The sequence below is a fragment of the Scyliorhinus torazame genome, chromosome 19 (genome assembly GCF_047496885.1).
Source record: "Scyliorhinus torazame isolate Kashiwa2021f chromosome 19, sScyTor2.1, whole genome shotgun sequence".
NCBI classification, from domain to species: domain Eukaryota; kingdom Metazoa; phylum Chordata; class Chondrichthyes; order Carcharhiniformes; family Scyliorhinidae; genus Scyliorhinus; species Scyliorhinus torazame.
The window spans coordinates 40,146,904-40,174,165 of NC_092725.1; the positions used below are offsets into that span (position 1 = coordinate 40,146,904).

The window sequence follows — 27,262 nt, forward strand, 5'->3', positions numbered from 1 at the left end:
GTGTGTCTCAGTGTTAGATTCTGTTTTTTGATGGGACGTAGTGGGTAAAGGCTGCATTCTGACAGTAATATTGCTTTTCTATTGGTCGTGAGATGACCTCAGAAGAGATCCACTGCGAAAACATGAAGAAGAGGAGTTTTGAAAACCGAGAGAAGTATTCACCGTCACCAGGACTTGTAGTGTAACAGCAAATTACTACGGCTGCTGGAATCTGAAACAAAAAGAGAAAGTAATCGACAATCTCAGCAGGTCTCAGTAATCACAGCAGTATCCACAGATGCTGAGATTGTCCTGTGTTTTCTGCTTTGTTTCAGACTTTGCAACATGTTGGTTTAGCTGACAGGGTGATGCATCCAACAGCGAGTTTGAGACATCGCTCCTGTTAGTGGATACATCTGAAGGCCCGGTCGACATGTATCGGGGCACTGGGAGTCACTTTTAAATCCTCTTTGGGTAGGTGGATTGAACATGGTAAATTGCCCCTTAATTGGAAAAAATGATTTGGGTACTCTAAATTTATTTTTTTAAAAGATGAAAAGAAAATACATAGGGCAAACATAAAATACACAGTATAAATACATAGACACAAGATCGGCCGAAGCACACAGCACGGTAGCATTGTGGTTAGCACAATTGCTTCACAGCTCCAGGGCCCCAGGTTCGATTCCGGCTTGGGTCACTGTTTGTGTGGAGTCTGCACATCCTCCCCGTGTGTGCGTGGGTTTCCTCCGGGTGCTCCGGTTTTGGGACCCTTGTCGTTTGTGGTGCACATTAACAATTTGGACTTAAATGTAGGGGGTATGATAAGACGTTCGCAGATGGCACAGTAAATTGGTCGGGTGGTAAATAGTGAGGAGGATAGCTGTTGACTGCAGGAGGATATACATAGAAACTTGGAAGATTGGAGTAGGAAGCCTGCTCCACCATTCATCACGATCGTGGCTGATCATCTGACTCAATAGCCTGATCATGCTTTCTCCCCATAGCCTTTGATCCCATTCTCCCCATGCAGCCGCCTCTTCAATATAGTCAAAGCGCCTCTTGAATATATATCAATGAACTGGTCAGATGGGCAGAGCACTGGCAAATGGAATTAAACCCGGAAATGTGAGAGTTAATGCACTACAGCAGGGCTAACAATGTGATGGTAGGATCCTGGAAAGTACTGAAGATCAGAGGGACCTTGGAGTGCATATCCACAGATACGTGAAGGTGGCAGGGCAGGTAGGTAAGGTGGTTAGGGAGGCACGTGGAATACTTTCCTTTATTAGCCGAGGCATCGAATACAAGAGCTGGTTATGCTGGATAAAATGCTGGTTAGGTCACAGCTGGAGTAGTGTGTGCAGTTCTGGTCACCACATTATAGGAAGGATGTGATTGTTCTGGAAAGAGTGCAGAGGGCAGCACGGTAGCACAGTGGTTAGCACTATTGATTCACAGCTCCAGGATCCCAGATTCAATTCCCGGCTTGGGTCACTGTCTGTGCGGAGTCTGCACGTTCTCCCCGTGTCTGCGTGGGTTTCCTCCGGGTGCTCCGGTTTCCTCCCACGCGTCCCGAAAGATGTGCTGGTAGGTAATTTGGACATTCTGAATTCTCCCTCTGTGAACCCGAATAGGCGCCGGAATGTGGCGACTAGGAGCTTTTCACAGTAACTTCATTGCGGTGTTCATGTAAGCCTACTTGTGACAATGAAGATTATTATTATTGGAGGATATTGGATCGGCGCAGGCTGGGAGGGCCGAAGGGCCTGTTCCTGTGCTGTAATTTTCTTTGTTCTTTGTGTGTTCTTTAATATTGAACAGGAGGCTGCCTGGAGGGTCTGAGCGATGAGGAGAGATTGAATAGACTGGGGGTGTTTTCCTTGGAGCAGCAAAGGTTGAGAGGGGACCTGATAGAGGTAGAAAGATCATGAGGAGCATAGATTGGATGGATAGAAGGAACTGTTTCCATTAGTAGAGGGGCTAATAACCAGGGGGCATAAAATTAAGATAAGAGGTGGAAGGCGAAGAGGAAAGCTGAGCAGAAAGGTTTTGACCCAGAGGACGGTGGGAGTCTGGAATTTGCTGCCTGAAAGAGTGGTTGGGTCAGAAACATTGTAACATGGGCAGGGTGGGTATAGAGGGCAATGGGCCAAATGCGGGCAAGTGGGACAAGCTTAGTGATAGAAACTGGACGGCATGGACAAGCTAGGCCAAAGGGCCTGTTTCTATGCTGTAAACATCCATGACTCTAAGTATTTAGATATTCACTTGAGCGCTGTAACCTCCAGGGCTATGGGCCAAGCACTGGAAAATGGGATAATTGTAGTCCGATCGTTATTGACCAGTGTGGACATGATTGGCTGAATGGCCTCTTTCTGTGCTGTAAACATGTATCAATCTACAACACACACAGCGAGTGTGAGGTACGACTCCTGCAACACTGAACAGGACCAATGCCAATGAGTAGGTTCTGTAGGGAGTTAGTTAAAACGTCAGCGTGACGTTCAGACCTGCATGCTGGAGTGTGCAAGCTCTTCACACTGGGAGTGTACCTGTCGGAACGTGATTACTGATGGATTTGAGGCACTATCAGAGGCCTGACTCCTGACCAGCGGCACGTCTGCCCGTTTGAGCACAACCTGGAGAACAAAGGTTCATACACAACTTGCACAAATCATCATCGGGACACAGCACAACAAACACTGCGGACAGAATGGTCTGTTGGTACGCGAGTGCAGTAAGAGACGGTAACACACGGGGTGAGAGCAAGTCAGGGTGTCATAGGCAGAATCATTAGGCACAAGATGCACACAGGAATGAGAGATTCACATCCACAATCGTCATGGGAACCTCTCAATGGAGCTTCACCAGACACCACTGTCCCCCTGACAACCACAGATTCTGCGGAGGTTAGATACCCATTTGGTTCAAGAGGCGGAGGATTGGCAATTATTCCTACACTGTCCCCATCAAACAATCCCAGAACAGGTACAGCACGGGGTTAGATACAGAGTAAAGCTCCCTCTACACTGTCCCCATCAAACACTCCCAGGACAGGTACAGCACGGGGTTAGATACAGAGTAAAGCTCCCTCTACACTGTCCCCAGCAAATACTCCCAGAACAGGTACAGCACGGGGTTAATACAGAGTAAAGCTCCCTCTACACTGTCCCCATCAAACACTCCCAGGACAGGTACAGCACGGGGTTAGATACAGAGTAAAGCTCCCTCTACACTGTCCCCATCAAACACTCACAGGACAGGTACAGCAGGGGGTTAGATAGAGAGTAAACCTCCCTCTACACTGTCCCCATCAAATACTCCCAGGACAGATACAGTACGGGGTTAGATACAGATAAAGCTCCCTCTACACTGTCCCCATCAAACACTCCCAGGACAGGTACAACACGGGGTTAGATACAGAGTAAAACTCCCTCTACACTGTCCCCAACAAACACTCGCAGGACAGGTACAGCACGGGGTTAGATACAGAGTAAAGCTCCCTCTACACTGTCCCCATCAAACACTCCCAGGACAGGTACAGCACGGGTTAGATACAAAGTAAAACTCCCTCTACACTGTCCCCATCAAATACTCCCAGGACAGGTACAGCACGTGTTAGATACAAAGTAAAGCTCCCTCTACACTGTCCCCGTCAAATACTCCCAGGACAGGTACAGCACGGGTTAGATACAAAGTAAAGCTCCCTCTACACTGTCCCCATCAAATACTCCCAGGACAGGTACAGCACGGGATAGATACAAAGTAAAGCTCCCTCTACACTGTCCCCATCAAATACTCCCAGGACAGGTACAGCACGGGTTAGATACAAAGTAAAGCTCCCTCTATACTGTCCCCATCAAATACTCCCAGGACAGGTACAGCACGGGTTAGATACAAAGTAAAGCTCCCTCTACACTGTCCCCATCAAACACTCCCAGGACAGGTACAGCACGGGGTTAGATACAGAGTAAAGCTCCCTCTGCACTGCCCCCATCAAACACTCCCAGGACAGGTACAGCACGGGGTTAGATACAGAGTAAAGCTCCCTCTACACTGTCCCCATCAAACACTCCCAGGACAGGTACAGCACGGGGTTAGATACAGAGTAAAGCTCCCTCTACACTGTCCCCATCAAACACTCCCAGGACAGGTGCAGCACGGGGTTAGATACAGAGTAAAGCTCCCTCTACACTGTCCCCATCAAACACTCCCAGGACAGGTACAGCACGGGTTAGATACAAAGTAAAGCTCCCTCTACACTGTCCCCATCAAATACTCCCAGGACAGGTACAGCACGTGTTAGATACAAAGTAAAGCTCCCTCTACACTGTCCCCGTCAAATACTCCCAGGACAGGTACAGCACGGGTTAGATACAAAGTAAAGCTCCCTCTACACTGTCCCCATCAAATACTCCCAGGACAGGTACAGCACGGGATAGATACAAAGTAAAGCTCCCTCTACACTGTCCCCATCAAATACTCCCAGGACAGGTACAGCACGGGTTAGATACAAAGTAAAGCTCCCTCTATACTGTCCCCATCAAATACTCCCAGGACAGGTACAGCACGGGGTTAGATACAGAGTAAAGCTCCCTCTGCACTGCCCCCATCAAACACTCCCAGGACAGGTACAGCACGGGGTTAGATACAGAGTAAAGCTCCCTCTACACTGTCCCCATCAAACACTCCCAGGACAGGTACAGCACGGGGTTAGATACAGAGTAAAGCTCCCTCTACACTGTCCCCATCAAACAAAGAATGAAGAAAAGCACAGCACAGGAACAGATCCTTCGGCCCTCCAAGCCCGTGCCGACCATGCTGCCCATCGAACCTAAAACCTTCTACACTTCCTGGGTCCGTATCCCTCTATTCCCATCCTATTCATGTATTTGTCAAGATGCCCCTTAAACATCACTATCGTCCCTGCTTCCACCACTTCCTCAGGCAGCGAGTTCCAGGCACCCACTACCCTCTGTGTAAAAAACTTCCCTCACACATCTCCTCTAAACCTTGCCCCTCGCACCTTAAATCTGTGTCCCCATTATTGGACTCTTCCACCCTAGGAAAAAGCTTCTGACTATCCACTCTGTCTCTGCTCCTCATAATTTTGTAGGCCTCTATCAGGTCGCCCCTCAACCTCCGTCGTTCCAGTGAGAACAAACCGAGTTTATCCAACCTGTCCTCATAGCTAATGCCTTCCATACCAGGCAACATTCTGGTAAACCTCTTCAGTACTCTCTCCAAAGCCTCCACATCCTTTTGGTAGTTTGGTGACCAGAATTGAACCAAGTTCGGCCCAACTAAGGTTTTTATATTCAATGCCCCGGCCAATGAAGGCAAGCATGTTGAATGTCTTCTTGACTACCTTCTCCACCTGTGTTGCCACTTTCAGTGCCCTGTGGACCTGTACACCCAGATCTCTCTACCTGTTAATACTCTTGAGGGTTTTGCCATTTACTGTACATTTCCGACCTGTATTAGACCTTCCAAAATGCATTACCTCACATTTGTCCGGATTAAACTCCATCAGATATCTTTCCGCCCAAGACTCCAAATGATCTATATCCTGTTGTATCCTCTGACAGTCCTCATCGCTATCTGCAATTCCTCTAACCTTTGTGTCACCCGCAAACGTACCAACCAGACCAGTTACATTTTCCTCCAAATCACTTATATTTACTACAAACAGCAGAGGTCCCAGCACTGATCCCTGCGGAACACCACTAGTCACATCCCCTCATTCAGAAAAGCACCCTTCCACAGCTACCCTCTGTCTTAAATGACCTTGCCAGTTCTGTATCCATTTTGCCAGCTCATCTCTGATCCTGTGTAACTTCACCTTCTGTACCAGTCTGCCATGAGGGATCTTGTCAAAGGCCTTACTGAAGTCCATGTAGACAACATCCACTGCCCTACGTGCATCAATCATCTTCATCACTTCATCAAAAAATTCATTCAAGTTATTGAGACACGACCTCCCCTTCACAAAACCGTGCTGCCTCTCGCTAATACGTCCACTTATTTCCAAATGGGAGTAGATCCTGTCTCGAAGAATTCTCTCCAGTAATTTCCCTACCACTGCGTAAGACTCATGTAGTTCCCTGGATTATCCTTGCTACCCTTCTTAAACAGAGGAACAACATTGGCTGGATAATTCCAGTCCTCCGGGACCTCCCCTGTAACCAGTGAGGATCCAAAGATTTCTGTCAAGGCCTCAGCAATTTCCTCCCTTGCCCCCCTCAGTATTCTGGGGTACATCCCATCAGGCCCTGGGGATGTATCTACCTTGATGTTTTTCAATACCTCCTCCTTTTTTATCTCAATGTGTCCCCATCAAACACTCCCAGGACAGGTACAGCACGGGGTTAGATACAGAGTAAAGCTCCCTCTACACTGTCGCCTTCAAACACTCCCAGGACAGGGACAGCACGGGGTTAGATACAGAGTAAAGCTCCCTCTACACTGTCCCCATCAAACACTCCCAGGACAGGGACAGCACGGGGTTAGATACAGAGTAAAGCTCCCTCTACACTGTCCCCATCAAACACTCCCAGGACAGGTACAGCACGGGGTTAGATACAGAGTAAAGCTCCCTCTACACTGTCCCCATCAAACACTCCCAGGACAGGTACAGCACGGGGTTAGATACAGAGTAAAGCTCCCTCTACACTGTCGCCATCAAACACTCCCAGGACAGGTAAAGCACGGAGTTAGATACAGAGTAAAGCTCTCTCTACACTGTCCCCATCAAACACTCCCAGGACAGGTACAGCACGGGGTTAGATACAGAGTAAAGCTCCCTCTACACTGTCCCCATCAAACACTCCCAGGACAGGTACAGCACGGGGTTAGATACAGAGTAAAGCTCCCTCTACACTGTCGCCATCAAACACTCCCAGGACAGGTAAAGCACGGAGTTAGATACAGAGTAAAGCTCTGCTTAAAGCTGAACAGATTCCATGTACATGAAGCAATGCTCTGTCTACACACAATATGTTTTGTAGAGCTACACAGAGATTAGCTGTGACAGGAGATATTAGAACGGAGTTATTGATGTTAATAGTCCACCATGCAGAACGTCACTCAGTCCTGTGCGATCGCTTGAGTCTGGCTGACCCAAGTTGGTGGAAAGGAGGGACTGAAGAGGGAGTGGGTTGAGCAGAGACACAAATTGGGATGAGAAATCCAAACGTCAGGCAGAGTTACACACATGAAGCTTGCAACACCATACTGCGATGTCACCTGTGTGTATTGGCTTGAGCCAGGAACGGGCCAGGGAAGCATTATAACTGTCTTGGGACACACTCGCACAGGCAGCACATCTCTTCTCTGAATTCAGAAACACCGGGAGAGAAAACAAATGTTACACTGGTGACGACAATATCCAGGCAACAGCAGACACAATCACAGCAGTAAGTCAGCAAAATATCCCTCCATCTCTGCCACCTTGCACACAGATGGCAAGATTCAGGAAAGGACAATATGTGTGAAGAATGGGCACTCGTCCCATTTTTACCCTCAGCACCGGCTTTCACCATCACTATACAGAATCAGACAGAATGTGGAGAGCTGAACACGGCCATTGGGCCAAACTGGGCTTTGTAAGTAACTTGGTTCCACACGACCCTCCTCCCATATCTCTTCCTTCATACCCATCAATATATCAGCAAAGGGGTTCATTGAAGACCCTCTACACTGTCCTCATCAAACACTCCAGGACAGGTACTGCACAGGGTTGGATATAGAGTAAAGCTCCCTCTACACTGTCCCCATCAAACACTCCCAGGACAGGTACAGCACGGGGTTATATACAGAGTAAAGCTCCCTCTACACTGTCCCCATCAAACACTCCCAGGACAGGTACAGCACGGGGTAAGATACAGAGTAAAGCTCCCTCTACACTGTCCCCATCAAACACTCCCAGGACAGGTACAGCACGGGGTTAGATACAGAGTAAAGCTCCCTCTACACTGTCCCCAATAAAAACACTCCCAGGACAGGTACAGCATGGGATTAGTTACAGAGTAAAGTTCCCTCTACGCTGTCCCCAGCAATCACTCCCAGGACAGGTACAGCACGGGGTTAGATACAGAGCAAAGCTCCCTCTACACTGTCCCCATCAAACACTCCCAGGACAGGTGCAGCACGGGGTTAGGTACAGAGTAAAGCTCCCTCTACACTGTACCCATCAAACACTACCAGACAGGTACAGCACGGGGTTAGATATAGAGTAAAGCTCCCGCTACACTGTCCCCATCAAACACTCCCAGGACAGGTACAGCACGGGGTTAGATATAGAGTAAAGCTCCTTCTACACTGTCCCCATCAAATACTCCCAGGACAGGTACAGCACGGGGTTAGATACGGAGTAAAGCTCCTTCTAAACTGTCCCCATCAACCACCCCCAGGACAGGTACAGCACAGGGCTAGATACAGAGTAAAACTCCCTCTAAACTGTCCCCATCAAACACTCCCAGGACAAGTACAGCACGGGCTTAGATACAGAGTAAAGCTCCCTCTACACTGTCCGTATCAAACACTCCCAGGACAGGTACAACACGGGGTTAGATACAGAGTAAAGCTCCCTCTACACTGTCCCCATCAAACACTCCCAGGACAGGTACAGCACGGGGTTAGATACAGAGTATAGCTCCCTCTACACTGTCCCTATCAAAACTCCCAGGGCAGGTACAGCACGGGGTTAGATACAGAGTAAAGCTCCTTCTACACTGTCCCCATCAAACACTCCCAGGACAGGTACAACACGGGGTTAGATACAGAGTAAAGCTCCCTCTACACTGTCCCCATCAAACACTCCCAGGACAGGTACAGCACGGGGTTCGATACAGAGTAAAGCTCCCTCTACACTGTCCCTATCAAAACTCCCAGGGCAGGTACAGCACGGGGTTAGATACAGAGTAAAGCTCCCTCTACACTGTCCCCATCAAACACTCCCAGGACAGGTACAGCACGGGGTTAGATACAGAGTAAAGCTCCCTCTGCACTGTCCCTATCAAAACTCCCAGGGCAGATACAGCACGGGTTTAGATGCTGTCATGTGAGAGTACCTTTAAGAAATGGGTGTTTTTATCGAATAACTGTAGTGGGTGTACCTTTAAGAAATGGGTGTTTATTACTGCAGTGATGTCAGAGAGTGGGTGGAACTGGGCTGTCTGTCAGCTTTCAGTTTCACTTTGAGAAAAGCTTGGGTGTGTCTGTGTGTTTTCGGTTTCGTTTCAGTGTTGGAGCTGCAGTCAGCCACAGAATGTGTAATGTCGATCTCTCTGCCATGCAAAGACTATCTCTTGATCATTTGATGAATTCAGAGTTCTAACATGTTGTTGAGGAGGATAGTGCGCTACAGGCTGGTAGGCTAGAGGAGGTAGATATTCGGAAGGAAGATGTGTTAGAAATTTTGAGAAGCCTGAGGATAGATAAGTCCCCTGGGCCTGATGGGATATATCCTAGGATTCTTTGGGAGGCGAGGGATGGGATTGCAGAGCCTTTGGCTTTGATCTTTATGTCCTCACTGTCTACAGGAATAGTGCCAGAGGACTGGAGAGAGGTGAATGTTGTCCCCTTGTTCAAGAAAGGGAATAGGTATAACCCTGGGAATTATAGGCCGGTTAATCTTACTTCGGTCACAGGTTAATTATTGGAAAGGGTCCTGAGGGAAAGGATTTATGATCCTTTGGAAAGATACAGCTTAATCCAGGATAGTCAGCACGGATTTGTGAGAGGTAAGTCTTGCCTCACAAGTTTGATTGTATTCTTTGAGGAGGTAACTAAGTACATAGATGAAGGTAGAGCAGTTGATGTCGTAAACATGGATTTTAGTAAGGCGTTTGAGAAGATGCCCCATGATCAGCTTGTGCAGAAAGTAAGGAGGCATGGTACAGAGGGAAATTTGGCTGATTGGATCAGTAACTGGCTATCACATAGAAGACAGAGGGTGGTGGTAGATGGTAAATTTCAACCTGGAGCCCAGTTACCAGCGGTGTACCACAGGGATCAGTGCTGGGTCCTCTGCTATTTGTGATTTTTATCAATGACTTGGATGATGGAGTTGATGGAAAGGGTGCAAAGGAGATTTACCAGGATGCTGCCTGGATTGGAGGGTAGGTCTTATGAGGAAAGGTTGAGGGACCTAGGGCTTTTCTCATTGGAGCGAAGGAGGATGAGAGGTGACTTAATTGAGGTGTAGAAGATGATGAGAGGGATAGATAGAGTGGACGTTCAGCTACTTTTTCCTCGGGTGGATGTAGCTGTTACAAGGGGGCATAACTATAAGGTTCATGGTGGGAGATATAGGAGGGATGTCCGAGGTAGGTTCTTTACTCAAAGAGTGGTTGGGGTGTGGAACGCACTCCCAGCTATGGTAGTGGAGTCGGACACTTGAGGAACTTTCAAGCGGTTATTGGATAGGCATATGGAGTGCACTAGAATGATTGGGAGTAGGTTGATTTGATCTTAGTTTCAGACTAGTTCGGCACAACATCGTGGGCTGAAGGGTCTGTACTGTGCTGTACAGTTCTATGTTCTAACTGTTCTCAGTAGTGAATTTAAACCTGATGTACTTCTGTTAAAAGGTGTTTTTTTTGTCTTATGGATGTTAAAGGAAAGTAAGGATTACTTAGTGTTGTATTCTTTGGGGGTTGTATTTGAATTAATGGTTGCTAAGATGTTCACTGTATGTTTTAAAAAGGTTAACTTGAGTCCATAGAATAAACTTTGTTTTGCTTTTCCATTTCTGCTGTACCACACCTGTAGAGTGGGCCGTGTGCTCCCCATACCACAATCTATTAAAAGTTGTGGGTCAGGTGAACTCCATGATACACTTTGGGGTTCTCTAAACCCTGGCCCATAACAATACAGAGCTAACCTCCCTCTAGATTGTCCCCATCAAACATTCCCAGGACAGGTACGATGAATTGTGTCAAATTGGGGAAGTATTAATGTCACAAATCAACTTGGTCTGATCTGAAACCGAAGCAAACTGAAAATTTGTTACCAGAGCTTTGCACTGAATCCTCAGCTTTGGAAATCAGGGCAGAAGGAAAGCTTGTAGTAAACACAAATATAATTTCTAAATTAGCAGGTTCCAGTAGATCGTGGGTTTTGTCAATACTGTGGAGGATATGAATAAATGCACAGAATGTGCGAATCATTTCCAAATGAAGTGAAATGCACAGAACTGTGGAGTAGAATAGTTGGGCTAAATGATCAGGGAGGTCACTTATTATTTGGAAGAAGGAAGTCTATCTCTTAGAAAGGGTCCTCAGAGTAGAAACACGCCAACAGTGAAAGGTGTGTCTGATAAAGCAAGCACCCTGGAGGGATAGAGTTGAGAAGTGGTGACATTGATCCAAACCTGTATCGAACTTTGGTTAGACCACACTTAAGAGAGTACGGTGTCCGATTCTGGGGACCAATTTATAAAATAGAGACTGGAGAGGGTGTGGAGAAGATTTATAAGGATGATCCAGAGATACATGGGTAAACATATCTGCAAAGGGTTGACAGGCTATCGCTCTCCTCTTCAAAGTTAAAGTCGGGGAGTGACCTATAGAGTTAGAAGGTTTTGATGGGGTGGATACAGAGTGTGGCTTTTCTTGTAGGGAAGAGAATAACTAGAGGCCGTCAATGTAAGACAGTCACCAAGAATTCCAATGGGGAATTCAGGAGAAACATCTTTATCTCGAGTGCGTGGGACTCATTCCCACAGAGAATGGTTGAGAGGTGAGTCGTGTAGCATTTACGGGAAGCTAAATAAACCTCTGAGGGAGGAGGGATTGGAGGGTTACGAGGAGCAGAAAGACCAGCACAGACTGGTAGGGCTGAATGGTCTGCTGGGTGACAGATATCCTCTGTAACCCTGTGTAGGGTGCACAACATTCAGTGCCGCCAGCAGCTGCGACGGTGCCTAGTTTTCCTGATTCCTCGCCCATGAACACATTTCATTTGTTGTCAGCTGAAATCACGTGCACTATTTGCATATGGATCCTTTGATAGTCAACTTGGCAGCAAAACGATGAGGAACTTACCGTCCTGAGAATCCAGTGGTGTGAAGGCTAGCAAATCGCTGCGTTAGAGCCGTGTCACTGTTAAAGCTTCCTCTGTACACATGGGCCCTGGAGCAGAGAGTCTGAGATAGTTACCTGTTTCCACTGAGGGACTGCGGTCAGCTGTGGGACATCCCTCTTTCTGCTGCAAGACTGTGGCTCAGGATATTCCTCCTCCAAGAGGTTTGGTCGCTGTCAGAATGGAGCGATGACCAAGGGGAAGAAGTGGTGGGTGGGGGGTGGAGGGTGCAGAGGGGAGCGGTAAAGCAACAAGCAACAATAAAGAGCGAGGGTCCATGGCACAAGGCAAGACGGAGGAGAGAGAGAAAGAGAGGGAAAATTAAACATGTTTAAAAATGTCACACACTGGTGTTGAATGCGGTTGATTTGAGGTTGAAGAGTTTTCACAATGTTAAATCACAGACAGCAAATCAGCAAGACAACCTCACACTGCATTCCTGGGTCAAATAGACATGCAGCCTGTGGCCTTCAGCATTCCCAAATAACATCTCAGAGACACAACCAAACATCCCAACTCAACATTGGTACATTGCACAGAGGCAACGAAGGGGTTACCCAGGGATGTGGGGGTCCGGGTAATTCAGGCATGTGGAGGGAGAGGGCCGCCGAAGGCAGTGGAGGGGTCGAAGGTTACCCAGGGCAATGGAGAGGGGGTTACTCCACGATGGAAGAGGCACTCCCCTGTGGGGGCAAGAGGTTACCTGGAATAATGGAGGGGAGGGGTTTACCCAGGGTAGTGGAGGGGAGAGTTTACCCAGGGTAGTGGAGGGGAGAGTTTACCCAGGGTAGTGGAGGGGAGAGTTTACCCAGGGTAGTGGAGGGGAGAGTTTACCCAGGGTAGTGGAGGGGAGAGTTTACCCAGGGTAGTGGAGGGGAGAGTTTACCCAGGGTAGTGGAGGGGAGAGTTTACCCAGGGTAGTGGAGGGGAGAGTTTACCCAGGGTAGTGGAGGGGAGAGTTTACCCAGGGTAGTGGAGGGGAGAGTTTACCCAGGGTAGTGGAGGGGAGAGTTTACCCAGGGTAGTGGAGGGGAGAGTCTACCCAGGGTAGTGGAGGGGAGGGGTTTACCCAGGGTAGTGGAGGGGAGAGTTTACCGAGGGTAGTGGAGGGGAGAGTTTACCCAGGGTAGTGGAGGGGAGGGGTTTACCCAGGGTAGTGGAGGGGAGAGTTTACCCAGGGTAGTGGAGGGGAGAGTTTACCCAGGGTAGTGGAGGGGAGGGTTTACCCAGGGTAGTGGAGGGGAGAGTTAACCCAGGGTAGCGGAGGGGAGGGGTCTACCCAGGGTAGTGGAGGGGAGAGTTTACCCAGGGTAGTGGAGGGGAGAGTTTACCCAGGGTAGTGGAGGGGAGAGTTTACCCAGTGTAGTGGAGGGTAGAGTTTACCCAGGGTAGTGGAGGGGAGAGTTTACCCAGGGTAGTGGAGGGGAGAGTTTACCCAGGGTAGTGGAGGGGAGAGTTTACCCAGGGTAGTGGAGGGGAGAGTTTACCCAGGGTAGTGGGGGGGAGAGTTTATCCAGGGTAGTGGAGGGGAGAGTTTACCCAGGGTAGTGGAGGGGAGAGTTTACCCCGGGTAGTGGAGGGGAGAGTTTACCCAGGGTAGTGGAGGGGAGAGTTTACCCAGGGTAGTGGAGGGGAGGGGTTTACCCACGGTAGTGGAGGGGAGAGTTTACCCAGGGTAGTGGAGGGGAGAGTTTACCCAGGGTAGTGGAGGGGAGAGTTTACCCCGGGTAGTGGAGGGGAGAGTTTACCCAGGGTAGTGGAGGGGAGGGGTTTACCCAGGGTCGTGGAGGGGAGAGTTTACCCAGGGTAGTGGAGGGGAGAGTTTACCCAGGGTAGTGGAGGGGAGAGTTTACCCCGGGTAGTGGAGGGGAGAGTTTACCCAGGGTAGTGGAGGGGAGGGGTTTACCCAGGGTAGTGGAGGGGAGAGTTTACCCAGGGTAGTGGAGGGGAGAGTTTACCCAGGGTAGTGGAGGGGAGAGTTTACCCAGGATAGTGGAGGGGAGAGTTTACCCAGGGTAGTGGAGGGGAGAGTTTACCCAGGGTAGTGGAGGGGAGAGTACCTTCTAGCTCTTACAAAAGCTTCCTTTTTCTTTTTGACTAGGCTCACAATATCTTTCGTTATCCAAGATTCCTGAAACTTGCCACACTTATCCTCCTTCCTCACAGGAACATGCTGATCCTGATTTCATATTAACTGACTTTCGAAAACCTCCCACGTGCTCAATGTTGATTTATCCGCAAACATCTGCCTCCAATCTACATTCTTTAGTTCCTGCCTAGAACATAAACATAGAACATACAGTGCAGAAGGAGGCCATTTGGCCCATCGAGTCTGCACCGACCCACCTAAGCCCTCACTTCCACCCTATCCCCGTATCCCAATAACCCCTCCTAACCTTTTTTGGTCACTAAGGGCAATTTATCATGGCCAATCCACCTATTGGATCCACTTCTTTGGACTGTGGGAGGAAACCGGAGCATCCGGAGGATACCCACACAGACACGGGGAGAACATGCAAACTCCGCACAGACAGTGACCCAGCGGGGAATCAAACCTGGGACCCTGGCGCTGTGAAGCCACAGTGCTATCCACTTGTGCTACCGTGCTGCCCCTTATATTGTTATAATTAGCCTTACCCCAATTTAGCACATTCACCCAAGGCTACTGTTATCTTTATCCAACAGGGCCTTCAAACTTATTGAATTCTGGTCACTGTTCCCAAAATGTTCCCCTACTGAAGCTTCGACTACCTGGCTGGGCTCATTCCCCAATATCAGGTCCAGAACGGCCCTTTCCCGAGTTGGACTATCTACATGCTGCATCAAGAAGCCTTCCTGGATGCTCCTGACAAACTCTGCTCCATCCAAGCCCCTAGCACTAAGTGAGTCCCAGTCAATATAGGGGAAATTAAAATCCCCGACCACAACAACCGTTACTTTTACACCTTTCCAAAATCTGTCCACAACTCTGTTCCTCTGTCTCCCGCTGGCTGTTAGAAGGTCTGTAGTAAACGCCAACATTGTGACTGCACCCTTCCTATTCCTAAGCTCTACCGATACTGCCTCGCTGCATGAGCCCTGTGCTGTGCATCTGTGATATTCTCATTAACCAGTAATGCAACTTCTCCACCCATTTTACACCCCCCTCTATCCCACCTGAAACATCAGGACAAATGTTGCTGAATATTTCCACCATTTCCTGTTTTCATTTCTGATTTATTCTTGTTTATTCCAGGATTTGCTTCCCATTCTCAGATCGCCTTCCATTCTTTTAACTCTTCTCATTCCAGGATTCCTATTGCCATTCTTGAATTAGCTCCCCATTCCTGGAAACATCAGAATTCTAAAACCCCTCTCCTACCCTCGATACCCTCCCCCTTTCCAAGATCGCTTCCCTATTCTCCTTCCTTCGATTCACATCTTCACTCACTCGGCATTAGAATCGTTGAAGAATTTGATCATTACTCTAAATGATCAAGAGGACTCCAGGCAGCAGTTCCTTAAAGAGGAAATCAAAGAGTTTAGTCTCTTTCCCCGACTCTTTCCCCAATGATTTATTAAATTCCCTTTCGGAAATTACACTTGAATCTTCTTGCTCCTCTAGCATCCCGGATCACAGCGACTCACTGCACAGAGTGCTTCCCCAACCCAACCTCGGGTCCTTTTGGCAAGCCCATTCAAGCCGTGACCCCTGGTTACTGACCTGATTCTCACTGAAAAGTTTCTCCTTTATTCCTCACTGAATACCTCAGTCAAAGCTGCCTTTAACCTTCTCTGCTGAATGGAGAACAATCCCAGCTTCCTGGTCTTTCCACCTTAACTGGACATCTCATCCCTGGGACCTTTCCAGTCAAACTCCTTTGCTCCCTGTCCAAGGACATCCAGCCTCGACTGTTTTGCACAGAATGCACCTGAGTCCTATCAATACTTTGTCAATGGTTTGCATACTTTTCTTGCAACTTGTGCTTAATGCCTCAGTTTATAAAGTAAAGAATCCCCTTTTAAGTAACTTCTTGACTTGTTCTGTGACCTGGAAAGAGGAACTGACGGCCACACTGAGCGGCTCTGGTTCCTGAACATCGGTAACATCTGTATCATCTACTGACCTTGCTCTGAAAAGGAGTCTCTCATGAACCACTTTATCAAAAGCCCTCTGGAATTGAAAAATCCATAAAGGTGTTCATATTGATGTTAATCTCGGATTGACTTAGTTGGATATACTGTTATCAAGGTTTGTTACTGTTAGTTGCATACGCACGCATATCCACACACACGCGCGCATGGCCACACATGAATCCATGCACAGCTGCACACTCACGTATAGCTGCACACGCACGCAGAGCTGCAGATGCACGTATAGCTGCACACGCATGCACAGCTACACACCCATGCATGGCTGTACCCGCACGCATAGCCACACAGCAGCACATGTCCTCACACACATGCGTATGGCCACATACACACACACATGGCTCCATATGCATGCATGGCCACACATGAATGCTTGGCTGAACCGCATGCACAGCTGCACACACATGCATGCATGGCTGCACACACAAGCATAGCTGCACATGCACGCATGGCTGCATATGCACGCATGGCCACACACGCACGCACAGCTGCACATGCATGGATAGCTGCATACACACGCATAGCTGCACGCGCACGCGTAGCCGCATGCGAAAGCATAGCCTCACAAGCACGCATAGCCACACAGACACGGATAGCAACACCCACATGCAGAACTTGGCCGCACACGAACACACGGCCACATATGGACGCATAGCCAGACAAGCAGGCATAGCCGCACACACAAACATGGCCGCACACACACGCATAGCTGCGCACACACACGGTTGGCCATACATGCACACATAGCCATACACGCAGGCATAGCTGCACATACATGCATGGCGGCCCACACACACGTAACAGCACATGCACGCACAAGGTCACACATGCATATGTAGCCACGCACAGCAACACACATCCCCACACACCCAGGTAACATCACACAGCCACAAACACAAACGTAGCCACATAGTCAAACACATGTATAGCCACACACACACACACACACATAGCTGCAGGCACACACATGGCATGCACCAGGTCACACATGTGTATGCAGCCGCACACAGCCACACACGTGTAACCGTGCACAGCCACACACGCACAGACACGTGTAGCCGCACACAGCCCCACACACCCAGGTAACTACACACAGCCACAAACACACACGTAGCCGCATAGTCACACACATGTACAGCCACACACACACACATGCATAGCTGGACACACGCGCATAGCCGCACACGCGTGCATAGCCGCACACGCGCGCATAGCCACACACACGTGCATATCTGCACACATTTGCACAGACGCACACATTCATAGTCACGCACACACACACATGCATAGCTGTACATGCACAAACACACGGCTGCACACATGCATAGCCACACACATGCGTAGCCACACACACGTAGCCACACACCAGTATAGCCACACACCAGTATAGCCACAAACACGCATAGCCACACACCAGTATAGCCACATACACGCCTCGCCACACACCAGTATAGCCACCCACACACACGCGTAGCCACACACACGAGTAGCCACACACACACACACACACACACTATACAGAGTTCCCTTCCCATCCACCTTGACCTTACTTGTCTCTTCAATCCATGCGATGGTCCAGGGACGTTACTATCGGACTTGGTCAAGAACTGGTTGGCGATGGATTTGACACTGCCCTTCTGATAGGGATCTCTTTCCTCCTGGAATGAAAACATATTGGAAGAGGTCAGACTGTTTCCCTGAAAAACACTGTCACCAGTCCTCGCAGAGTGAGTTTAAACGCCGTGTCATTAGTGCAATCCCTGTTTCACTATTACCATCTCATACTTATAATTCAACCCAGTTCACCAACTCCTCCATCACAGCGACACACCACAACACCATCAACAGAGTGAAAAAGGAGCTAGATGGGAAACTGGAGATGGTAAACATTGTTGAAGAGGAGCTAGACTGGCTGTACTTGAAAAGGATAAACCACCAGGGCCAGATCAGATGCATCCAGGGATGCTGAAGGAAAGAAATTGCAGAGTCAGTGGCCAGGAACGTCTTAGACTTGGGGATGAAGCCCGGGTACTGGGGAATTGTAAACCTTACATCCTCATTCAGAAATGGTGTAAAGATAAGCCCAGCATCTATCGTCCAATCAGTTTAACTCAGGTGAGAGGAAAGTGCTGAGAAGGGATAATCCAGGACACAATTAACAATCAATTGGACAAAGTGTGGATTAATTAAGGACAGCCTTTATTTCGGACAAATTGTATTGTACAACCTGATTGAGCTTTTGATGAGGTAACATGAGGTCGATGAGGGTATGGTGATTGATGCGGTGTACATGGACTTCCAAAAGGCTTTTGATAAAGTGCCACATAACAGGCTTGTTCAAGCTCATGGAATAAGAGGGGCAATGGATTCAAAATTTCCTGAGTGAAAGAAAACAGAGAGCTCCACTACATAAAAACATACAAAATAGGAGCAGAAGGAGGCCATTCAGCCCCACTTCACCATTCAATAAGATCATGGCTGATCGGTTTCAATTGAGTTCCACATTCCCCATCCACTCCTCAATAATCCTTGCTGAACAAGGATCTATCTACCTCCGGTTTGAAAATATCAATGCTCCTGCCTCCACTACCGCCTGAGGCAAGGAGTTCCAACATCTCCCAACCCTCTGTCCTATAAGGGCCACCATCGAATTTTAAAACAATGTCCCCAGGATTTGCTCTCGCCCCCACAAGAGGAAACTTTCCACACCCACCTTGTCAATACTGTTCAGGATCTTCTGTACTTTGTTTCGACACCCTGGCCGAGTGCACGGTCAGTTCCAGCCCCACTGACCCCGGAGTCCAACATTAGCGGATTAACTAATAATTTGTGCGTTTTCCTAAGATCTTTAACCCTTCACTGCTCCAATGAGTTACAAGCACCAAATTTATAAGTAAAACATTAACAAACTGTTTATTTGTAAGAAAATTAAGAGATGAACATATAAAGGAAATAATAGAACCATGGTCCATTTGTCCATCTATTCCCCAAACCCCGTCCCACCCTCCATCCAGACACACACAAGACAGACACATGGTAAGAGGGGTAAATTAAATGATGAAATGAAAATCGCTTATTGTCACAAGTAGGCTTCAAATGAAGTTACTGTGAAAAGCCCCTAGTCGACACATTCCGGCGCCTGTTCGGGGAGGCTGGTAGGGGAAGAATTAAATAACGGGAATTGAATGTGAAGATTTTGAAAATAATCTTCGCTGCTGAAGTTGTGGCCTCTGTAGATGCCGTCTTCCCTGAATGCGACCCTCAAAGGAATGGAAACAAGAGATTCAGGTTGGTGAATTCTGTTCTTCAACCACCAGATGGAGCCGATTACAGGCGATTCAGGTTGGTGCAATTCAAACCTTCGACCACGAGATGGAACCTCCATCTCCCTGAGATATTACAGGAGCTTTATAGCTGAGAATTTACAGATTATCTATTTAGAATATAGAACATTACAGTGCAGTACAGGCCCTTCGGCCCTCGATGTTGCGCCGACCTGTGAAACCACTCTAAAGCCCATCTACACTATTCCCTCATTGTCCATATGTATATCCAATGACCATTTGAATGCCCTTAGTGTTGGCGAGTCCACTACTGTTGCAGGCAGGGCATTCCACGCCCTTACTACTCTCTGAGTAAAGAACCTACCTCTGACATCTGTCCTATATCTATCTCCCCTCAATTTAAAGCTATGTCCCCTCGTGCTAGACATCACCATCCGAGGAAGAAGGCACTCACTGTCCACCCTATCCAATCCTCTGATCATCTTGTATGCCTCAATTAAGTCACCTCTTAACCTTCTTCTCTCTAACGAAAACAGCCTCAAGTCCCTCAGCCTTTCCTCATAAGATCTTCCCTCCATACCAGGCAACATTCTGGTAAATCTCCTCTGCACCCTTTCCAATGCTTCCACATCCTTCCTATAATGCGGCGACCAGAATTGCACGCAATACTCCAAATGCGGCCGCACCAGAGTTTTGTACAGCTGCAACATAACCTCATGGCTCCGAAACTCAATCCCTCTACCAATAAAAGCTAACACACCGTACGCCTTCTTAACAACCCTCTCAACCTGAGTGGCAACTTTCAGGGATCTATGTACATGGACACCGAGATCTCTCTGCTCATCCACACTGCCAAGAATCTTACCATTAGCCCAGTACTCTGTCTTCCTGTTATTCCTTCCAAAATGAATCACCTCACACTTTTCTGCATTGAACTCCATTTGCCACCTTCCAGCCCAGCGCTGCAGCTTATCTATGTCCCTCTGTAACTTGTAACATCCTTCCGCACTGTCCACAACTCCACAGACTTTAGTGTCATCTGCAAATTTACTCACCCATCCTTCTACTCCCTCCTCCTGCTCATTTATAAAAATGACAAACAGCAGTGGCCCCAAAACATATCCTTGTGGTACACCACTAGAAACTGGACTCCAGTCTGAACACTTCCCATCAACCACCACCTTTTGTCTTCTTCCAGCTAGCCAATTTCTGATCCAAACTGCTAAATCTCCCTGAATCCCATGCTTCCGTATTTTCTGCAGTAGCCTGCCGTGGGGAACCTTATCAAACGCTTTACTGAAATCCATATACACCACATCAACTGCTTTACCCTCATCCACCTGTTTGGTCACCTTCTCAAAGAACTCTATAAGGTTTGTGAGGCACGACCTACCCTTCACAAAACCGTGTTGACTGTGTCTAATCAAATTATTCCATTCCAGATGATTATACATCCTATCTCTTATAAACCTTTCCAAGACTTTGCCCACAACAGAAGTAAGGCTCACTGGTCTATAGTTACCGGGGTTGTCTCTACTCCCCTTCTTGAACAAGGGGACAACATTTGCTATCCTCCAGTCTTCTGGCACTATTCCTGTTGATAAAGATGACTTAAAGATCAAAGCCAAAGGCTCAGCAATCAAATCCCTAGCTTCCCAGAGAATCCTAGGATAAATCCCATCCGGCCTGTTGATCTCTGAGCAGAAAACCAGCTGTATTATGAAGAGAGTTCGCAGTTTGGGGTTTTCCCAGCCATTCAGACAGAGGATTAAAGTATTACACATCTGGTGACAAACTGCAGCCTTTCCCCTCGCAGATTAAACTGCTGCCTGCAGTGTCCTTGCTCAGAGGCTCCCGTGACCAGCAAGTCATCTAAATAAACAGCCACATGTGGTAGCCGCACAGGATGTTCGCCATCACGCGCTGATCAGTAGCACAGGCGGAGGGCACTTCGAAAGGCTGCTGCCTATTCTTGTACAGGCCCCTGTGTGTATTGATGGTGACATATTTGTGGGAGGCCAGATCCAACATGAGCTGCAAATTGGCGTGGTTCATCCTGAGCTTTGTGAATGAAAGCTCGCCCTCAAGCTTCGTGCAGAGATCCGCTATGGGGGGCATGGGGTACAGGTCCAACTGGGAAACCATGTTTACCATCAATTTGTAATCAACGCATAACAAAAGTATTTTGTCCGGCTTCATTACTGGTACCACTGGTGCTGCCCAATCAATAAATCAGACGGGGCTGATGATACCCAGCCAACTGAGCTCCATTTCCACCTTTTCCAGCAAGGCATAGGGAACCGGGAGAGCTCGGAAATACAGTGTCGGGACTTCCGGGTCAGCCTGTATGTGGGCTTCGACACCCCCTCTTTTATTTTCCCCAATCCAGCTTGGAACACTTTGGGGTATTTTTCTTATAACTCGCCCAAACCACTGGAACCCATCTGGGGGATGTGCTGCCATTGGAGCTGCAGATGGTGCAATCAGTCATGGCCCAACAGGCTGGGTCCGTGGCCCTTTCCCACAATGAGTGGAAGGTGCACCAACTGGTGCTTATAAATCACCGGGATCATAGCAGTACCTGCGATATCTAACAGTTCTCCCGTGTCTGTGGTGAACCTTGCCTGGGTGTCCGGCAGATCCAGGGACTCAGTCCCCAGGTTAATGTGGTCAAAACTTCTCTGTCTGACCACGGAGACCGCTGCATATCGAGCGGGGGCGCTTTTCTGGGACAGCACTATTTGGATGCAAGGTCAGGGAAGGATTGGCGAGCAGTTTCTTCTGAGAGGCCACAATCTTAATGCTGCAAACCAAGCGGTCCCGTAGCATTTCAGACAGGGCGGTGCCGTATACACAGAATTCTGCAATTTTACATGATACCGGATAATTACATTGGATAAAAACCCGGTGACAGACTCACCCGGGGTCCTTTCGGCGGTAGTGAACCGATACCGTTGTACTATAATGGACTGGGTCGGATTAAAACTTTGCCCCACCAAACATTCTAGTGACTAGGGCCGCTGCGTATGTACGGCTCCGTATCGCTCAAATGTATGCGTGTCACAGGCAGTTAGCAAGACCTGTTGGTCATTCTCTGTGATATTGTTGGCCCGGAATAGTAACGCATCCTCTGTGCATACTGATTCCAATCATCCAGTCCGGCATCAAACACGTCCAATCGTCTAAAAACCGGCATGATGAAAACAAATTTCAACCTGGATCCAAGAGGTAGAGAGATGGATCAACAGTGTCAATAGCTGTCCAGTTTTTATCCTCGTCGCCATTTTTGTAAGGACAACGAAGAGTTCACACCTAGTAGGGGAGGTTGAATAAACTTGGTTTGTTTTCACTGGAACGAAGGAGGTTGAGGGGCGACCTGATAAAGATCTACAAAATTATGAGGGGCATAGACAGAGTGGATAGTCAGAGGCTTTTTCCCAGGGGGCGCAGGTTGAAGGTACGAGGGGCAAGGTTTAGAGCAGATGTATGAGGCAAGTTATTTACACAGAGGGTAGTGGGTGCCTGGAACTCGCTGCCGGAGGAGGTGGTGGAAGCAGGGACGATAGTGACGTTTAAGGGGCATCGTGACAAATACATGAATAGGATGGGAATAGAGGGATACAGACCCCGGAAGTGTAGAAGATTTTAGTTTAGACGGGCAGCATGGTCAGCACAGGCTTGGAGGGTCGAAGGGCCTGTTCCTGTTGTCATAATATACACCAGTATATCATGGTGCAGACACACACTGATGGGACACACAGTGGGACCAATCAACATACACAACACCGCAGCCAATCACCAGTAAGAGCACACGCACTATAAAGACAGGTGGCATCAGAGTTCCCGCTCATCCGAATAGCAGCTAGCTAGGAGCACAGAGCTCACAGCCTGCAACACAGACATTCACCATGTGCTGAGTGCATCAACTGGTTAGGACAAGGCAAAGGTCTTTAGTTAAAGCTGGTATCGTGTTAAAGCTGGTATCGTGTTAACCCACAGTGAGAGTATGTTTAAATAGTTAACCTTTTAATAAAATAGTGTTGCACTACTTCAAGTGTTAGTGACCTGTATGTGATCCAGAACACCCAACACATCACCTGTGCTGTACTTTCTTTGTTCTTTGTTCTTAGGTCAAAACAAAACTTACTTTATTTTACAATGACTATTATGCACAGATTCTATAGCTCCCTACTGGGTCTTCTCTAGTCGGTGCCTGTCTGGCCGACTTTATTCATACAAAGCCAAGTATTGTAAACAGTCTCCCCCCCGCCTTGTTAGGGGAGTTTGATTTCAGCAAGGTCCACGGGGTTGTTAATCATCCCCACCCTGTAAGGCCCGTGCGGATGACAACATGCAGCTCTCAGAAACAATCTTAAAAACATTTTATGAACTCATTCAGGTTACGACTGCCAATCTGACTTTTCCAATTTATATGCAGATTAAAGTCACCCCTGATTATTGCTGAGCCTTTATCACACACACCCAATATTTCTTCTTGTGTACTTTGCCCTACATTGTGGTTACTGTAGATCATTCTCACGAATGACTTCTTCCCCCTACTGTTTTAAAAAAATGTATTTTATTACAAACATGTATCAAAACAGGTGACAACAAATAAACAGCCCAGGAAACATACTTTCCAGCAATCAACTATACAGTGTGTACAAATTTCCCCCCTTTTCACCCCCCACCCACCCGCGACAAACAGCTCCTCAAACACGGTCACAAATATCCCCCACCTTTCCTCAAACTCCCCTGCTGAGCACCTTAACTCATACTTTATCTTCTCCAACCACAGGAAGTCGTACAGGTCACCCAACCAAGCTGCTACCAAGGAGCATCCAGGAGGGCTTCTTAAAACAATATGTAGACAATCCAACTAGGGAAGGGGTGGTACTGGACCTGGTATTGGGGAATGAGCCCGGCCAGCTGGTAGAAGTTTCAGTAGGGGAGCATTTCGGGAACAGTGACCACAATTCAGTAAGTTTTAAAGTGCTTTTGGACAAGGGTAAGAGTGGTCCTCGGATGAATGTGCTAAATTGGGGGAAGGCTAATTATAACAATATTAGGCGGGAACTGAAGAACATAGATTGGGGGCGGATGTTTGAGGGCAAATCAACATCTGACATGTGGGAGGCTTTCAAGTGTCAGTTGAAAGGAATTCAGGACCGGCATGTTCCTGTGAGGAAGAAGGATAAATACGGCAATTTTCGGGAACCTTGGATAACGAGAGGTATTGTCGGCCTCGTCAAAAAGAAAAAGGAGGCATTTGTCAGGGCTAAAAGGCTGGGAACAGACGAAGCCTGTGTAGAATATAAGGAAAGTAGGAAGGAACTTAAGCAAGGAGTCAGGAGGGCTAGAAGGGGTCACGAAAAGTCACGAAAAGGGTTAAGGAAAATCCCAAGGCTTTTTACACGTACATAAAAAGCAAAAGGGTGAGACTTCCGGGTGCGGCGATGACCAGCTAGGTTGCACGTTTCGGCAGCTCCCGGTGGAACGGACTTTTGGGCTCTTAATAGGAGCCCCAACGGCAATTTTAACGGCTAAAAGCACTGTGCGGTAAACCAGAAGGGAATCCCCCCTGGATACGGATGGAAAAAGGAGAGGAAAGTGGCCGGATTGCGGTGGATCCTTTAGAGCAGCGGCAAGGAAGGCAAGCAAAAACCAAGATGGCGTCGGAAGGTGGCAGTTTAATATGGGGCCCTGAACAACACGAGTTTTTGAAACGCTGCGTGGAAGAGCTTAAAAAGGAGATGAAGAAGGAGCTGTTGGCCCCAATATTACAGGCGATTGAAGGGCTAAAAGATGAGCAAAAGACCCAGGAGCGGGAGCTTCGGGTCGTGAAGGCAAAGGCAGCCGAGAACGAGGACGATATACAGGGCCTGGTGGTGAAGACGGAGATGCACGAGGCACACCATAAACGATGTGTGGAAAGGCTGGAGGTGCTGGAGAATAATGCGAGGAGGAAGAATTTAAGGATTCTTGGTCTTCCTGAAGGTGCAGAGGGGGCGGACGTCGGGGCATATGTGAGCACGATGCTGCACTCGTTAATGGGAGCGGAGGCCCCGACGGGTCCGTTGGAGGTGGAGGGAGCTTATCGAGTGATGGCGCGAGGACCGAGAGCAGGAGAAATTCCCAGAGCCATAGTGGTGAGATTCCTCCATTTTAAGGACAGAGAGATGGTCCTCAGATGGGCAAAGAAAACTCGGAGCAGTAGGTGGGAGAACGCGGTGATCCGCGTATATCAAGACTGGAGTGCGGAGGTGGCGAGAAGGAGGGCGAGCTTTAATCGGGCCAAGGCGGTGCTTCATAAAAAGAAGATTAAATTTGGAATGCTGCAGCCGGCAAGACTGTGGGTCACATATCAAGGGAAGCACCACTACTTTGAAACGGCGGATGAGGCGTGGACATTTATTGTTGAAGAGAAATTGGAATAAGCGGGTTATTAAAAAAGAACGTTTGAGACAAAGTGCTGGGGCGAATATGGGGGGCGAAGAGGGGGGAAAAAGGGGGGAGAGATGATTTTTATGTTGTTAATCCTGCGACCCGGTAACTTTTCTCTCTTCCACAGGTTGTGGGGAAGGGAGGTGGAGGAGCTGGGGGCGTTGGCCATTGGGGGCAGGGCCAAAAGGGAAGGCTTTGTTCCCGCGCTATGATAATTATGGCGGGAATAGGGAAGCAGGAAGGAGGGGGCGTCGCACGGTGCGAGCCGAGGTCACGGGGGGAAGCCGATGTCGGCCAGAGTTTGCTGACTTCTGGGAGCAACATGGGGGTGTAACTACGCTAGTGGGGGATCTAGCGGGGGGGGTGGGAGGGGGGATTTACTGGGTTGCTGCTGCTGGGGAGAAGGGGGAGCTGGTATGGGGTGGGGTGGGCGGGGCGGGAGGGCACCGCCTGGGGGGGACACAGCTGCGTGGGAACCGGGTGAGGAGCTGGATAAAAAGGGATGGCTAATCGACAAGGGGGGGGCGGTAAAGAGCCCCCCAACCCGGCTGATCACGTGGAATGTGAGAGGGCTGAACGGGCCGATAAAGAGGGCACGGGTACTCGCACACCTTAAGAAACTTAAGGCAGATGTGGTTATGTTACAGGAGACGCATTTGAAACTGATAGACCAGGTTAGACTACGCAAAGGATGGGTGGGCAGGTGTTTCATTCGGGGCTAGATGCGAAAAACAGGGGGGTGGCTATACTAGTGGGGAAGCGGGTAATGTTTGAGGCAAAGACCATAGTGGCGGATAGTGGGGGCAGATACGTGATGGTGAGTGGCAAATTACAGGGGGAGGCGGTGGTCTTAGTGAACGTATATGCCCCGAACTGGGATGATGCCAACTTTATGAGGCGCATGTTAGGACGTATCCCGGACCTAGAGGTGGGGAAGTTGGTAATGGGTGGAGATTTTAACACGGTGCTGGAACCAGGGCTGGACAGATCGAGGTCCAGGACTGGAAGGAGGCCGGCAGCAGCCAAGGTGCTTAAAGACTTTATGGAGCAGATGGGAGGAGTAGACCCATGGAGATTTAGCAGACCTAGGAGTAAGGAGTTTTCGTTTTTCTCCTATGTCCACAAAGTTTATTCACGAATAGACTTTTTTGTTTTGGGAAGGGCGTTGATCCCGAAGGTGAGGGGGACGGAGTATACGGCTATAGCTATTTCGGATCACGCTCCACACTGGGTGGACTTGGAGATAGGGGAGGAAAAAGAACGGCGTCCACCCTGGAGAATGGACATGGGACGAATGGCGGATGAGGGGGTGTGTCTAAGGGTGAGGGGGTGTATTG

General features: G+C 48.6%; 1 protein-coding gene across 3 annotated transcripts in view; it reads right to left on the bottom strand.

Annotated features, from left to right (window-relative positions):
- The window catches only part of LOC140396095 (protein-methionine sulfoxide oxidase mical3a-like), a 1,213,674-nt gene that overhangs the window by 430,867 nt on the left and 755,545 nt on the right, over positions 1-27,262 (bottom strand). For all 3 annotated transcript variants that reach the window (XM_072484207.1, XM_072484206.1, XM_072484208.1), the window contains 2 exons: positions 17,748-17,855; positions 12,144-12,239 (listed from right to left, as the gene is read on the bottom strand). In XM_072484207.1, coding sequence (XP_072340308.1) covers positions 12,144-12,239; positions 17,748-17,855 — 204 coding nt within the window. The remainder of the gene's footprint in view (positions 1-12,143; positions 12,240-17,747; positions 17,856-27,262) is intronic.